The 16,437-nt window shown below is 40.0% G+C and overlaps 1 protein-coding gene across 2 annotated transcripts in view; it reads right to left on the bottom strand.

The window, feature by feature from the left end:
- Nucleotides 1-16,437, bottom strand: part of prkcea (protein kinase C, epsilon a) — a 602,180-nt gene that overhangs the window by 266,828 nt on the left and 318,915 nt on the right. For both annotated transcript variants that reach the window (XM_073050688.1, XM_073050689.1), the window contains exon 3: nucleotides 12,785-12,944. In XM_073050688.1, coding sequence (XP_072906789.1) covers nucleotides 12,785-12,944 — 160 coding nt within the window. The remainder of the gene's footprint in view (nucleotides 1-12,784; nucleotides 12,945-16,437) is intronic.

Here is a 16,437-nt window from a genome sequence, read left to right as displayed (position 1 = left end):
AAATCACTATCTCAAAAAGCATTAATAATAGCTTTTAAAAAGTTCTTAAGTCCTGGCGGTAGAATTGTAAAGCCTAATGGCATTGGGGAGTATTGACCTCTTCATCCTGTCTGAGGAGCATTGCATCGACAGTAACCTGTCGCTGAAACTGCTTCTCTGTCTCTGGATGGTGCTATGTAGAGGATGTTCAGAGTTTTCCATAATTGACCGTAGCCTACTCAGCGCCCTTCGCTCAGCTACCGATGTTAAACTCTCCAGTACTTTGCCCACGACAGAGCCCGCCTTCCTTACCAGCTTATTAAGACGTGAGGCGTCCCTCTTCTTAATGCTTCCTCCCCAACACGCCACCACAAAGAAGAGGGCGCTCTCCACAACTGACCTATAGAACATCTTCAGCATCTCACTACAGACATTGAATGACGCCAACCTTCTAAGGAAGTACAGTCGACTCTGTGCCTTCCTGCACAATGCATCTGTGTTGGCAGTCCAGTCTAGCTTCTCGTCTAACTGTACTCCCAGATACTTGTAGGTCTTAACCTGCTCCACACATTCTCCATTAATGATCACTGGCTCCATATGAGGCCTAGATCTCCTAAAGTCCACCACCATCTCCTTGGTCTTGGTGATATGTTACAGCTATATAGGACTCTGGTCAGACCCCACTTGGAGTACTGTGCTCAGTTCTGTTCACCTCACTATAGGAAGGACATGGAAACCATATAAAGGGTGCAGAGGAAATTTACAAGGATGTTGCCTAGATTGGGGAGCATGCCTTATGAGAACAGGTTGAGTCAACTTGGCCCTTTCTCCTTGGAGCGACGGAGGATGAGAGGTGACCTAACAGAGTTGTATAAGATGATGAGAGGCATTGATCATGTGGATAGTCAGTGGCTCTTCCCCAGGGCTGAAATGGCTAGCATGAGAGGGCATAATTTTAAGGTGCTTGGAAGTAGGTACAGAGGAGTTGTCAGGGTAAGTTTTTTACGCAGAGAGTGGAATGGGCTGTCACTGGCAGTGGTGGAGGCGGGAACGATAGGGTCTTTTAAGAGACTCCTGGATGGATGCATGGAGCTTAGAAAAATAAAGTGCTACGGGTAAGGCACTAGGTAGTTCTAAGGTAGGGACATGTTCGGCACAGCTTTGTGGGCCGAAGGGCCTGTATTGTGCTGTATATTTTCTATGTTTCTAATAATTTGATTGGGTACTTTATACTGTCTGTTGCATAACCCTGACTTATCTCTCCTAATGCAGTCACTTCCTCCACTCTGCAACTGAGGCCACAATGTACTGGGCTCGCCCTGACCTGTGACCTCTGACGCACAACTCACTGCCTGCCTCTGAACAATTGCAAGCTCCACCACCATTTGAGCCACTCCCCAAAGTCCTTCAATTTAAGTTCCTCTCCTTAATCCCTTGGCACATTTTCCCTTCAATTCCACAAACCTGGTCCCAGATAAGAGTCATAGAGCTATAGCAAACTGTAGCATAGAAACAAGCCTTTTGGCCCATCTAGTCTGTCTTGAACCATTTTCCTATTTTTCTCAGAATGATCTGCAGTGGCACAGTTCACAAAAAATTATTCCTAAGATAACGTCAACTAGAGACAGAGAATTATAAATCATGGAAACAGACCATTTGGATCAACACATCAATGCCAGATAAGGTGTCCATCTGAGATAATAACATTTGCTATTGAGTAGTATTTCTCCAAATCTTACCTTAATATTTTATTAGCAAACTGTCTTTTAGATGTAATTATTGTGCCTGTTTTAACTACTTTGTCTGGAAGCTCATTCCATATATGCACGACCTTCTATATGAAGAAGTTACCCTTTCTGGCCCCTTTTAAATCTTTCCCCTCTCACCTTAAACTTATGCCCTCTAAACTTTTGGTTCCCTTTTCTTTGGAAAAAGGCTGTGTGCTGTCACACTCTACACCCCCAATTTGGTCAAGTTCAATGACATGTGTGCTATTAAACATCCAAGTACCGATGAAACAGTCTTTGGCATGCTGCACAATGATTTATTAATAATCCAACTGAGCTTTTGAAATTAGATCTGTTTTGCTACCTTCCTTACCAGTAAAGACTGATTTAGTAAAGACCAATAGTCAAACAACCCTGCGGCATTCTACTCTGGCATTCGGCGTGCCTTTAATTGGAAGGTTAAAATATATTATGTGATACTGCTCTTATCTTTGAAAGCTTTCTTCATGATTATGTCTCAGTTACATTAATCAAAAGATAATCTGTATTTGCTTTTCACAGCTACTCATAGTGTTATCTTTGCACCACAATTCTCAAAAAAAGAAATCTGTAGCTCAGGGAAGTTGTGAAATGAGGAAGTTAATAATGAGTTAGTTAATGCATGACATAATTCAAAGGAAAGCGGGTTACTGCATATTTTATTTAAACCACCGGCACTTAAAGTTTGTCTCTATTCATTCAAGAGTTTTGCATATCACTAGGAAGACTTTGATTTCATCATTACACTGGACAACGAAGATCTGGCTTCCTGAATTCTATGGACTTAGGCTGCTGATAATGAAAATCACCATGAAATTTCTCTATCACACACCATTTTTTTAAATCTCGCCTACATTTGTTATTTCAATTCATAATTCAGGTCAGAATAACTGTTGCCAAGATTAAGGTCCACAAATCCAACAGGTCATCAATGACAGGCAATTCGAAGTAGGTCTAGTAGGACAGGAGAAATTCACATCGAATGCATTCAAGAAGTTGCTGAAAGTTTACAGTTCAGCTACAGAGCACCAAACTCTGTGCAGCTGCTTGACAAAATGCTTCAAGTATATGAAACCAAGAAGTGCAACATGTCACTGAAGATTCATTTTCTGCATTCTCATTCAGACATCTTCCCTGCAAATCCTGATGCTGTCAGTGACGAGCATGGTGCAAGGCTTCACCAGGACATTGCAGTCATGGAGAAACAGTATTAGGCAACTGGAATCCATCAATACTTGCTGATTATTGTTGGACACTGAAGTGAGAAGCCTCAGACACCGAGTTACAAACAAAAATCAGCAAAACATTTTTAGCTTAATTGAGCTATTGCAAAGTGTCAGCACCGTTATGCAATTAAATGTGCTGTATTCAATAGAAGTTAATTTCTTGTTTCTCCGAATTCCTACGTGATACAAGTCATCTGAAATTATATTTGTGTTCAGTTTCAAGCGGTCTATCATAAACAAAAGAAATTCTGAGGAAGCAATACTTTTGAAAAAACTTTTTGTCCAGTGTTATTGAAGGGAGTGTTTTGTGGCACCATTTCAGAGGGCAGTTGCGGCCTACTTCCATCAGTTTAAATGTACAAGTTTAAAAACAGTATAATGTAAAAGGAACAATGGGGTGGAATAAAAACCTTCAGCCAACTTCATTTTTCATTAGCAAAAGATAACTCTAATCTTTAGTAATAAAACAGTTTGACTTATCAAGACAGGATTAAATTCTCAGAGCCAGAGACAGTCAAAGAATAGCCAACAAGTATGGTGGTGTGACCAAAACTAAAATGCCTTCTTAGGAAACAATCCAAGCCATACTTTCAAAGGAAGTACCACGCAACTGTATTTTTATAATGGTGATTACCTGCAGGAACAAAAGCAGTATCTTAATTTATTCTGCAGGATATATTTCTTTGTTCAGGCCAAGTGTTAGAACAATGTGTCACTAGAGATAGCATCACAAATATGCAAAATATAACAGCTGCCAAAAGAACAGAAGCAAGGCTATCACAGCTGGGATAAATCTAACCGTAGCTTGTCTGTATGTCCAATAGTTGGCTGGAAGTTAATTTATCTGGCATTTTGGTATTGTTCCTGACTCATTTAGCCCCTTGTATCTTTTATTGCAGAGAAGCCTTGTAAAGTTATTATGCCTGATTATAGCTGGTTGTCAATAGAGAAGTGTTGGAGTGGAATGGTTTTTTCAGCTGTGCCAAAGGTTGCAGACAGGTTATGAAAACAGAGGATAGATAGATTACCTCTTTCACTGTCACAGCAGATGTAAAATGCAGACCATTTAATGAGTGAAGACAAATTTAGAAAAATTCTTCACTACACCTCTCAATAAATTAAGTCTAATGCTTTTGCAAGGTTAAAAAAATGCCATGAATAGGCAGCGCCTCCCCCCCCCCCCCCCAGATTACAAACATCCAACATATGTACAGTCAATGCATACAAATGAGCATTTGGAGTAAAGTTATGGACTTTATGACTGCTGTGGGGCTGGTAGATACCTTCAGCCTGCTGGCAATTTCCATGATGGCCACATTTCTGAGGTAAATGTGTTATGCACAGTTCAAATGATCGGAAGCCTGGGGACAACTTATGTAATGATTGATGCTGTCCCCTGCATATTTCCTGGAATTTTTGCACAGTGACGATCACGTCATTAATCCTAGCCTCCCAAGCAACATCGACCCACTGCTATACAACTACTCCTGAAACAGGTCTACAGCCAATGCTATCTGCCTGGCCCCACAGTCATCTCTGGGTCAGCTGGACTGTCATTATTTTAGACTATCTTTATTGACAACAGCTGCACCTTCAATACTATAAATCCAAGCTCTCATTTTAGACTTCCTAAACCCAGGATTCAACACCTCCCTTTACAACTGGATCTTTGAGTAATTGTGACTAATGGACTGCAAACAGCAAGAATAGGTATCAACATTGCCACTAAAATTATTCTCAACACTGGTGCCCACCAGGCTTCATCTTCAACCCCCTACTCTACTCCCTTTACATTCATGACTGCACAGAATAATTCTGCTCTGACTCCATTCACAAGTTTTCAGATAGCATCCACTATAGTGGGCCGTATCTCAAATAATGATGAGTTAGGCTACTGGAAGGAGACAGAGATCTTAGTAATGTGATATCATGACAACAACCTTTCCCTCAGTGACAGCAAGATAAAAGAACTGATCATTAACTTCAGGAAGTGGGGTAGTGTACATGCTCCTGCTTATGTACACCAGGGTTGTGGTAGTTCAGAGAGCTTCAATTCTCAAGTTCCTGGGGCTGAACATCACCAATATCCTGGGCTGGTCCAATCGCATGCAGCCATGGCCAAGAGAGATCATCAGTCACTTTCCACAGCTGAGTGCAATGTGGAAACCAGCCTCTTCTTCATGGACTCTCCCTACACTTCTCCCTGCCTTAGTAATGCAGCCAGCATAATTAAAGATCCTACCCACCCTATACATTCTCTCTTCTTCCTGCTCCTATCAGGCAGAAGATACAGAAGTCTGAAAGCATGTACCATCAAGCTCAAGGACAGTGTTGTTGAAGTGTTGCCATGAAATATTCACTTGACATTTTGGCAAAATGAAATATTGGTTATGAAAAGTACATAATCTAAATATTTTGTCATTAAAAGGATCCACAAGAGTCAAGTTTCCCAACATGATCCATCAAATCTTTACAATGGTTTGTTTCTTTTCCAACCTTGGTAATTACTGTAAATCACTAGGAAAACCAACTTGTTTCTCATGGGGCTACAGGCAAGGGTTTTCACAGGATCAAAGAAAAAGTCTTCTTCTGTAGTTACCAGGGTTCCGAACACCTATGTCAATGTCACTGATAGATGGCTCTGCTTTGAAGTAATTGGTTCATTCACGAAACTCACAAACTGTCTTTAAGATGCAGCCGAACTCATTCTGGAGGTGTCAAAAATCAGCTCATGAAATATAATTTCTCTTCTAATCTTCTCTTCTGGAAGACAAACGGCCTGCCTTCATTTTCTTTCAGCTGGCCGTCTCCTGTCCACCATACCTCACTGAGGGCAACAACGTCAACGTCAGAGCTTCTGAGATCCAGGACTATGAAAGCAGAATGATGGCCAGTTCTGCTCTTGTAGGGCTTCTCCATGAGGGTATTGAAATTCCAGGTCCTAAAGTGAAGACTGGAGGATGATGTCTGTTGCCCTTGGCTACATAAAGGCTTTACAGGGAAAAGGTGTTATTCAATGTCAAGAGGGTTGAAGTTGAATGAAAACCAAGCTCTCCTGCACAATCATATACAGGCAGTGGAGACAAAAGAGACAGCAGATGCTGGAATCTGGGGCCATAAACAATCTTCTGAAGTAACTCAGTGGGTCAAGCAGCATTTAAGGGAGGACTGGAATTGTTGACATTTGGAGTTGAGTCCCTACATTGGAGCATAATCAGTTACATAAGGGTTCCAATCTTAAGAACCATCCATGAACTGAGTTTTCCACAAATCAATTTCCCCATAAGCAAGATATGTGTAGATATTACAATCTGATGAATGGATTTATAAAGTATAATATTAATGATCTTTTAATTTCCATTTAAAAAGATTATCTATAATCATATAACTGAGTTTAGCAGATCTGGTACATCTGATTTCAGTCTTAACTGATGTTCACAATGAGAAGTTCTGTAAGGATATTTTTAATTGTTTTTTGATTTAGGATAAATTATTCTCTCATGAGATGGTAAGATTTTGATTTCTCTTGTTTTAATGAGCTAACAAAGATACGGGACCAATAGCCTCCTCAGATTTCTACAGACAGGATGGCTGCTGTCTTTTCATGGTTATAGGTAACTGATAAAAGAAGTAACCACTCAATATCTGGTTTGGAAGAAGAACAGTTTAGTTTCTTTGAGGTTACATTAATTTTATTTCTGAAGTGTCAGGCCTGAAGACCCAGACACTTTGCAGTCTCCACCCAGCCAACAGAAACCACCTGCCACTCCTTTCCAAATTGTCACCTGCAGCCTATTTAAACCCAGCTCGCAGCCACAGCTCATGTTCACTCATCGAACCAGCCAGCCTCAACCAGTTGTTCCTATCCTTCTGTTACCTTTTTACCTGTGGTGTTCTCTCTTCTTTTGAGGTCCTTATGGCTTATTATTTTGCAATTTATTATAAAAATTGTAGATTACTGCTAAATTGTCTCTGCTGCACTTATTTTTGGGTCAGGCCACTTCTACATTTCCTAAAAGTAAAACTATAAAAGCATAAGATATAGGAGCAGAGTTAGGCCCTTTGTTCCATTGAGGCTGCTCTGCCATTTCATCATGGCTGTTTCAATTTTCCTCTCAGCCCCAAACTCCTACCTTCTCCCCATATCCCTACATGCCCTGACCAATCAAGTATCTATTAATGTCTGCCTTAAATATACATAAAGACTTGGCCTCCACTGCTGCCTGTGGCAAAGAATTTCACAGATTCACCACTCTCTGGCTAAACAAATTCCTCCTCATCTCCATTCTAAAAGGACACCCCTCTATTCTAAGGTTGTCTCCTCTGATCTTAGACTCCCCCACCATAGGAAACATCCTCTCCATATCCACTCTATCAAGGCCTTTCACCATTTGATATGTTTAAATCAGGTAACCCGTCTTTCTTCTGAACTCTAGTGAATACAGGCCCAGACCCATCAGATGCTCTTCCCATGACAAGCTATTCAATCCTGGAATCATTTTTTGTGAACCTCCTTTGGACCCTCTCCAGTTTCAGCACATCCTTTTTAAGATAAGGGGCCCAAACCTGCTCACAATACTCCAAATGAGGTCTCATCAGTGTTCTATGAAGTTTCAAAATTATATTCTTGCTTTTATATTCTAGTTCTCTTGAAATGAATAATAACATTGCACTTTCACAGACTCAACCTGCAAATTAACATTTAGGGAATCCTACACAAGGACTCCCAAGTCCCTTTGCACCTCAGTTTTTTTGTATTTCTCTCCATTTAGAAAACAGTCAACCTTTTCATTTCTTTTACCAAAGTGCATGACCATACACTTCTTGAAACTGTATTACATCTTTTGTTTCTTTGCAGATTCTTCCAATATAAGTCCTTCTGTAGCTCTCTAGTTGCTCAAAACTACCTGCCCTTCCACCTATCTTCATATCTTCTGCAAACTTTGCAGGAAAGCCATCAATTCCATCATCCAAATCATTGACATATAATGTAAAAAGAATCGGTCCCAACACAGACCCCTGTGGAACACCACTAATCACCGGCAGCCAACCAGAAAAGACTCCCTTTATTCCCACTCTTTGCCTCCTGCCAATGAGCCTCTGCTTTATCCATGCTAGAATTTGTAAGGCAAGATTTTCCCCTGAGCAAACCATGCTGATGACGGCCTATTTTATCGTGTGCCTCCAAATACCCTGAGACCTCATCCTTAATAATTGACTCCAACATCTTCCCAGCCACTGAGGTTAGACTAACTGGCCTATAGTTTCCTTTCTGGTGCCTCTCCTCCTTCTTGAAGAGTGGAATGCCACGTGCAATTTTCCAGACGTCTGGAACCATTCCAGAATCTAGTGATTCTTGAAAGATCATTACTAATGTTAGCACAATCTCTTGAGCCACCTTTTTCAGAACTCTGAGGTGTACACCATCTGGTTCTGATAACTTAACTACCTTCAGACCTTTCAGTTTCCCAAGAACCTTCTCTCTAGTTATGGTAACTTCACACTCTTCATGACCCCTGACAGTTGAAAATTACACCATATTGCTAGTGTCTTCCTGCATGAAGAATGATACAAAATACTAGCTCTTCTGCCATTTCTTTGCCCCTCATTACTACCCCTCCAGCATCGTTTTCCAGCAGTCCAATATCCACTCTTGCTTCTCTTTTACACTTTATGTATCTGAAGAAACTTTTGGTATCCTCTTTAATATTATTAGTTAGCTTACTTTCATATTTCATCTTTACCTTCTTAATGACTTTTAAGTTGCCTTCTGGTAGTTTCCCAATCCTCTAACTTCCCACAAAGACATGGGAGAACTTGCAAACAGCTGCATCTCTGCAACTTAGGTCTTTATCACCCAGGGACTCAGCCATGTACACCCTTGCCCACTGGCCTCCTCCTCTGCCTTAGATCCAACCCACCCTTGAATTTCCTCATACCCAAATCCTCTCCCTCAGTCCCCTTTACCCTTCACCTCCTACTTTCCATGAATCACATTTCCAACCATCATTCTCACTCTTTTCCAAAAAGAAAATTGCCACAAATATGTTTCTATGAATTCTGCTTTAAATGAAGAATAAGGAATTTCTTTAAATTTTCATGATATATTCAACAAGAAAGCTATAAAGTTATGATGTGCATTACTTTCAGCATATTAGATTCAACTGACTTGAAACTATAAAACATTGTCATTATCATCATCCTTATAACTCATGAGTAAGTACTTAGGGCTTCTGCACCTAATCAGTCTTCCTCCTCCTTCTCTTGTGTTCCTCATTCTAATTCTGTCCAAATGAATGCTTGAAACTTAAACACACAGAGTGCACACAAATTGCTGGAGAAACTCAGCAGGCTAGGCAGCAACTATGGAAAAAAGTATGGTCGACCTTTCAGCTGAGACCCTTCTTAGCGATTGAGTGCAGTTGTAAGCACTGTGACCTTCTACTCACCATCTCTCACAGATCATTAGAATAGATACTCTTGTCTAGAGCATCTCTCTTCTGGTACTTGGCTTCCTTACTAAACTGAATTTGTATGTATTCACTAAAGTCTGTCAACCTGTATCAGGAGGAGCAGTAGAATTATCCTTGAGCATTTGGTTAGGAGTCATAGTCATGCTCACATCTATGTTCCCTATTAATAGATTTGAATGCTTAATTCTCAACCTTCTAACTATGGAGGGCGAGAAGTGTGTTGATCTCCATGTTACCCAAATATGGAAAAACAGAATGGCTCATGTGTTCACAATCCTGTCCCGATCAGTTCTCTGATCTTTTTGCACAGATGGTTTGTAGTACTGGGAGTAAGACAGTTGGTGAGATTGTTCCTTCCTCAAATCCTATTTCTGAGGTATTCACTCTATTTGAGTAGATTTGAAGGTTTACTTCCAGGGAAATTTTCAACTTTTCTTCCTTCCAAAATCTTTCCCTGCTCTTCCTGAAGTCAGATGTTCCAGTGAAAAAATGTTTGTAAAGAGGTATACCAGGCCACCTGGACAATAAGATTAGTGATTAAACTTTTTTCTGCTTACTTACTCCGATAAGCTGTCAGGCTTTGGCTTTTTCAGAATCAGAATCATGTTTATTATCACTGTCTTATCTGACATGAAATTTGTTGTTTAAGACTGAGGCAATGATAATAGACAATAGACAATAGGTGCAGGAGTAGGCCATTCGGCCCCTCAAGCCAGCACCGCCATTCAATGTGATCATGGCTGATCATCCACAATCAGTACCCCGTTCCTGCCTTCTCCCCATATCCCTTGACTCCGCTATCTTTAAGAGCTCTGTCTAAATCTTTCTTGAAAGCATCCAGAGAATTAGCCTCCACTGCCTTCTGAGGCAGAGCGTTCCATAGATCCACAACTCAAAATCTGATTCTGGTAATCTGAGGTACCATGATTATTTCAAAGTACTTCATGCACATTATTTCAATTTTACATAGTAGTTATGTAGGGGATCATTCGCGAGATAACACATTACATTTAGGTAGTTCCATGGACAACTCTGAGCATAATTTTTGGCAAATTGGTAAAAAAACAGAGGCAGTTCATAAGCAGCAGTTTTGAGTTTGAGTATGGGATTGTGTACTATGATGCTTTCTAGATGTAAATAGCACAGATTCACTGGAAATTTAGGTATGGGATATAAATGTTTTGCTTTGGTAAAGATTGCTTAACTTTGGAAATGTTGTTATACTAAAAAACATTCTAAGTTACACAACTGTATATGCAGACATGTTTTATAGCCAAGATGTAATTAAACTTTGCATATTTCTCTTATCAATGAACAAAATCAAAATCCTTTATGCTTAATATGGTACACAGAAGCCTAGAAATTGCACTTCAGGCATTTTTGTTGTATTATGTAAGCAATAGAGTGCCAAATCCCAAAGCTGCTTCTAAAAAAAAATTAAAGTAAACCAAAAACACATTAAAAAACAGCCATTTCCCATCCAGAAGTTACTATATGAAAAAGCAGGATCCAAACTATTTAAAAAGGCCAAAAACTCATCGACTTACAGGGACTTTGCTGCAATTAATCCCACAAGAAGGGGTACTACTCACCAAAAAGATAGCAGTAACACATATAATGGTGGCAAGAGCAAACAGACAGGCTGCAGAGAAGAGGAAGAGTACTCTAAAATTCACCTAACTCAACTTAGAAACGCTAACGAATGCCACAGATGTGAGGAGATGGGCCCTGTTTTACAGAGGTGGCCAGGGAGGTCTACCTCACTGCAGAATTTGAGTGAAGCAGTTGCTGTGATGTCCTATTTCAGTAACCTCTCAGATTCAGAACTCACAGCAAATTGGGAGACTTGACGTAGATATGCTTTGATTGATCCTATGCAATGAAGTTGATAATCAGGGTAATCTTGACCTCAAGGGGAACAGAAGACAGATAACTCTGTCATGTTTAATTTTGGAAACATTTGATTATGAAGGCATTGTTGTTCTTAAGAGAGATGTTGATGGGATCTGGTGCTTCTGAAGACTCTGCGGGAATTACGTTTCCTTCAAGGAACATGGGCGTGTTTCCTGAGTAAGGTCCAAGCCAATTCTTTATTGCCAATGATCATTATTGCTTGTCTAATAATAAAGTAACCATTGGTGTGACTATTGAGGGTGCCATTCTATGAATATTCAAATAGTGAAAACACCAGCTGTGAATTTCAGCCTTTAAATCTTGAACAAATTTGCAAACTAGTGTTATATACTCACAGTTGAGCTGAGAGTGAATATAAAATTGGTGTATTGCACACATCCAAAAAACACAATTTAGGATATTATAGCCTGAAAACAGATACATACTGAATGATGATATCATTGGCTGTGTGAATGAAGGTCATAAATTGTTCTTCGCACAAGGGTTTGTAGTCCAGGAAGTAAACTAGCCAATGTGCAGGAAGGCACAGAGTCGACTGTACTTCCTTAGAAGGTTGGCGTCATTCAATGTCTGCAGTGAGATGCTGATGATGTTCTATAGGTCAGTTGTTGAGAGCGCCCTCTTCTTTGTGGTGGCGTGTTGGGGAGGAAGCATTAAGAAGAAGGACGCCTCACGTCTTAATAAGCTGATAAGGAAGGCGGGCTCTGTCGTGGGCAAAGTACTGGAGAGTTTATCATCGGTAGCTGAGCGAAGGGCGCTGAGTAGGCTACGGTCAATTATGGAAAACCCTGAACATCCTCTACATAGCACCATCCAGAGACAGAGAAGCAGTTTCAGCGACAGGTTACTGTCGATGCAATGCTCCTCAGACAGGATGAAGAGGTCAATACTCCCCAATGCCATTAGGCTTTACAATTCAACTGCCAGGACTTAAGAACTTTTTTTAAAGCTATTATTAATGCTTTTTGAGTTAGTGATTTAGATGCATATCATATTATTACTGAGTTAAGTATTGTATGTAATGAGTTTTTGCTACAACAAGTGTATGGGACATTGGAAAAAATGTTGAATTTCCCCATGGGGATGAATAAAGTATCTATCTATCTATCTATCTATCTATCTATTTTGTTATTGGTGTTGGTTCTTACATAAATTGGCCCAATCTCTGACTTCATGTATTAAACATCTTTCAAGCATTATTGCACAATAGGGATGAAGGGGTCTAATTCAAAGGCAAGTATCTTAATTTCCTAGCAAGTTACTTTCCTTTTTTAAGATGTATTGTCTTCATTCAAATAACAATTACACTCAAAGAATGTTCACTCTATTGAGAAAAATTGGTTCAAATCACTGATGGAAAAAGCTGCACTTATAGAAATGTACTAAATTTACGCAGTTTGTATTTGCATTTTAACAACTCTCTTACCAAATAAAGTCACGGCAATGTGAACAGTATGTTGGCTGTCTAAGATAGGTGGCCATAAACTTGTGTCCATTGACCTGATGGACCCTCCGCCGTACAGCTCCTTGTCTCTTCCTGGGTCGCATCCGTTCTCTAAACACACGTTCTTCATTCTCCTTTGGTGCTGCAGAGACCAAGGAAATACTTAATGAATACAAACATGAATGATCAAGAAATACAGTACTGGAAGATTTAACACCAATTCAACATTTTCCTGACATAATCTTGCTTGAGACATATATGCCATATTCAGACTATTTTGGCTTGGGTACTTTTTAGTGACTAGCATGTCCACAGACAGTGCCACTAGTCTCCTTATTATGTACTTAGAGTGCTATAAGAGTGGCAGGAACCTAAATGTGAAATTGTTTAATTGCAGCAGACATTGACCAGCTTGACTAGAGGCTGTTACAGATGGGGACCAGAGAAAATATTATGGTTTATTATTGAGGCCATAGATAAAACACTGTGTTCTAGAGCTGACATGTTCATGGGTACCCCTCCCATTCCTCCCCATCAATCCACATGGTCACCAAGTTAGCTCAACAAAGATGCTGAATCATTGTTTTCCATCTGTGATCAGTGGCCATCAGTAAGGTACCTAACCACTTTAAAATAGTGAAATATTAGAACATATAAATTAGAAGCAAGTCCATTTCAACTCTGGCATGTCCTGTTTCGTTCAATATGATTGTGTCTAATATTTCTCCTCAACGTCACTTTCCTTTACTAATTCCATATCCATTGTCAAATCTGACCATGACCTCAGTGTACGCCTAATCCCTTTGCAATTATGACAAAACACACTGAAGTCCTGAGCCGAATATTTGTTTAAAATATTCTTCACTGATCCAAACTTCCTATTGAGATATTGTTTTTCTAGTGCCATAGTGTGGCAAGGTACAGTACACTGATGTTCCTTATACAAATTCCAAGAACTCTTAGAAGAGGCACCCCCGACGAAGAAAGAAAGGGTGCAAGTTAACACCATGCTAACTTGAGCAAACATTGATTCTAATGGTATAATGGCAAAGATTTTCAATTAGCCCATTTTGTTCAGAGCATCCACTAAAAGATGGGAGAGGTTATACTGCAAAATATTCAGGAAGGATCAATGGTATTAACATCATAACAAAGGTAAAGAATAAAATAATGCAGCTCATACATTTACATGTCATAAAAACATTAGTACATAGGAGCAGGAGTAGGCCATCCGGTCCATCGAGCCCGCCTCTGCCATTCAATAAGATCATGGCTGATCTGACCATGGGCTCGTCTCCACCTACCTCCTTTTTCCTCATAGCCCTTAATTCAATATATGATCAGATGGGAAAAAATTACAGGAATTGATTTTTTATCAGTTACATGATTGAAATAGTAGTGTGGGAACAATGTTTGCTACTAGCATATTGAAGCTTTTTGGTTTACTTTATAACTGCAAAAGTGCAGAACTCAGAATGTGTTTATCAGTAATCCAGTATATTCATCTCAGCACATTAAGCCCCCTTTTTGTCAGCAAAATTCAACATATGAGACAAATACACCTATCGGATGATATGCTCATGTTTAATGCTGATGAACAGAGACTAATTTCTCACAAGTACAAATAACCTTTGAAGCACTAGTAATTAATAAACCTTACTTAATAGAATTTTCAGAAGATACTCCGTTTCTGAGCTTTACTTTTAGAGATTTGGATTTTTGTAGTTCTCCTACTTAATCAGTTCTCTTACAATGCAACACGGACTCTGGAAGCTGTGCTGCACTGTACAAGAACCGATCAGGCAGAGAATCGACAAGAAAATGCAAATGTCTTAATTTTAAATTTAGTTGTAAAACTGCAGCCTCAGATTCCGTTTCCCAAATTTTTTGATTTATGAAAATTGACAAAAATCTACAAAACAGCCTTTTTCCACAAAACAAAGAAGTAGAACATGGAAATATATCAATTTTTAATTGCTCTTCACTCTGCCTAGATCACTGTTACACCACATAGAACACAGCATGACTTCAGGTGTAAATTAACTGTTAGAATAAGTCAGATACGGCACTGATGTGGTGATCTTAACTTTTAGAAGCAGAATCAGAATTATCACTGACATACTGAATATCATGAAATTTGTTGATTTGTGGCAGTAGTATAACACAATACATATAAACATGACTATGAGAAATGTTAAAATAAATAAATTAGTGCAAAAAGAGAGCAGAATAGAGAGGTAGTGTTCATAGGCTGTTCAGAAATGTTGGCGGAATGATGGTGGAAGAAGCAAGGACTCCTGTACCTCCTCCTTGATAAGAAGATTGCATGCTTTGGGTGATGGAGGTCCTTAATGATGGATGCCACTTTTTGAAGCATTACCTTTAGAAGATGCTCTCAATACTGGTGATGCTATTGCCCATGATGGAACTGTCTGAGTTTACAATCATCTGCAGCTATTTCTGATCCTGTGCATTGGCCTCTCCATATTAGACTGCTCTGCACTGTACATATAAAGAAATTTGCTCATGTCTTTGATGACATACCAACTTTCTTCAAATTCCTAATAAAATATAGCCACTAGCATGCCTTCTTTATAATTGCAACAACAGTGGGTTATTGGCGAATATACAGATGATGTTTGAGCTATGCCTATTCAGAGTCATGAGTGTACAGGGGGTAGAGCATACTTGAGGTGCACCTATTTCCAGGCGGCACTGACTGTGGTCTGGTGAGGAAGTCGAACATCCAGTTGCAGAGGAAGATTCACAGGCCAAGGTTTTGAAGCTTATTGATTAGTATTGACAGGTTTATGGTGTTCAACACTGAGCTGTAATCAATAAATTGCTGTCTGACTTAGGCACTACTGTCGTCCAGATGGTTCAAGGCCAAGCGGAGAGCCAGTGAAATTGCATCCATTGTAAACCTATTGTACCAGTAGGTATGTTGCAGCAGGCCTAGTTGCTTGCTCAGACGGGAGTTAATTTGAGCCATGTCCAGCCTCTCAAAGCAGTTCATCACAGTGTGATAGTCTTTGAGGCAACTCACGCTGCCCTTCTTGGGCACCTGTATGATTGATGCCCTTTTTTGAAGCAGGTGTGAACCTCCAACTGCAGCATTGAGAGACTGAAATTGTCTTTGAACACTCCAGCCAGCTGGTTGGCACAGGTTGTCAATGCCCTGCCAAGTACGCCACCAGGGCCTGTCGCTGATATCATAGGATTGCCAGGTGCTGCAGGGATTCACACAGGTGACCACTGTGACATGTTCACTCGGATCCAGAAATGAATCCCTGCATGTGGTCCAGTCAACCAATTCAAAGCAGTCCCATAAGTGCACCTCTGCCAGTCCCTGCCCGTATGCCAGGGTAGAAGTATAGCCAGCTGATCAGACTTTCCAAAGTGTGAGCATGGGATTGCTCAGTAAACATTTTTGATGGTTAACAGTGGTCACGTGTTTTTGCTCATCTGGTTCCACAGGTTATGTTAGTGGTAGTTGGCCAGAGACATCTTCAAGATGGCCTGGTTGACATTCCCCATAATGAAGATGCAAAAATTCAAAGTACATTTATTATCAAGGAATGTATCAGTTATATAACCTTGAGATATACCTGCTTACAGGCAGCCACAAAGCGAGA

This window comes from Hemitrygon akajei, chromosome 7, assembly GCF_048418815.1.
Source record: "Hemitrygon akajei chromosome 7, sHemAka1.3, whole genome shotgun sequence".
Classification (NCBI taxonomy): Eukaryota; Metazoa; Chordata; class Chondrichthyes; order Myliobatiformes; family Dasyatidae; genus Hemitrygon; species Hemitrygon akajei.
Note: the sequence above shows the minus strand (reverse complement) of the source record. Positions and strands in the feature narration are given on the sequence as shown.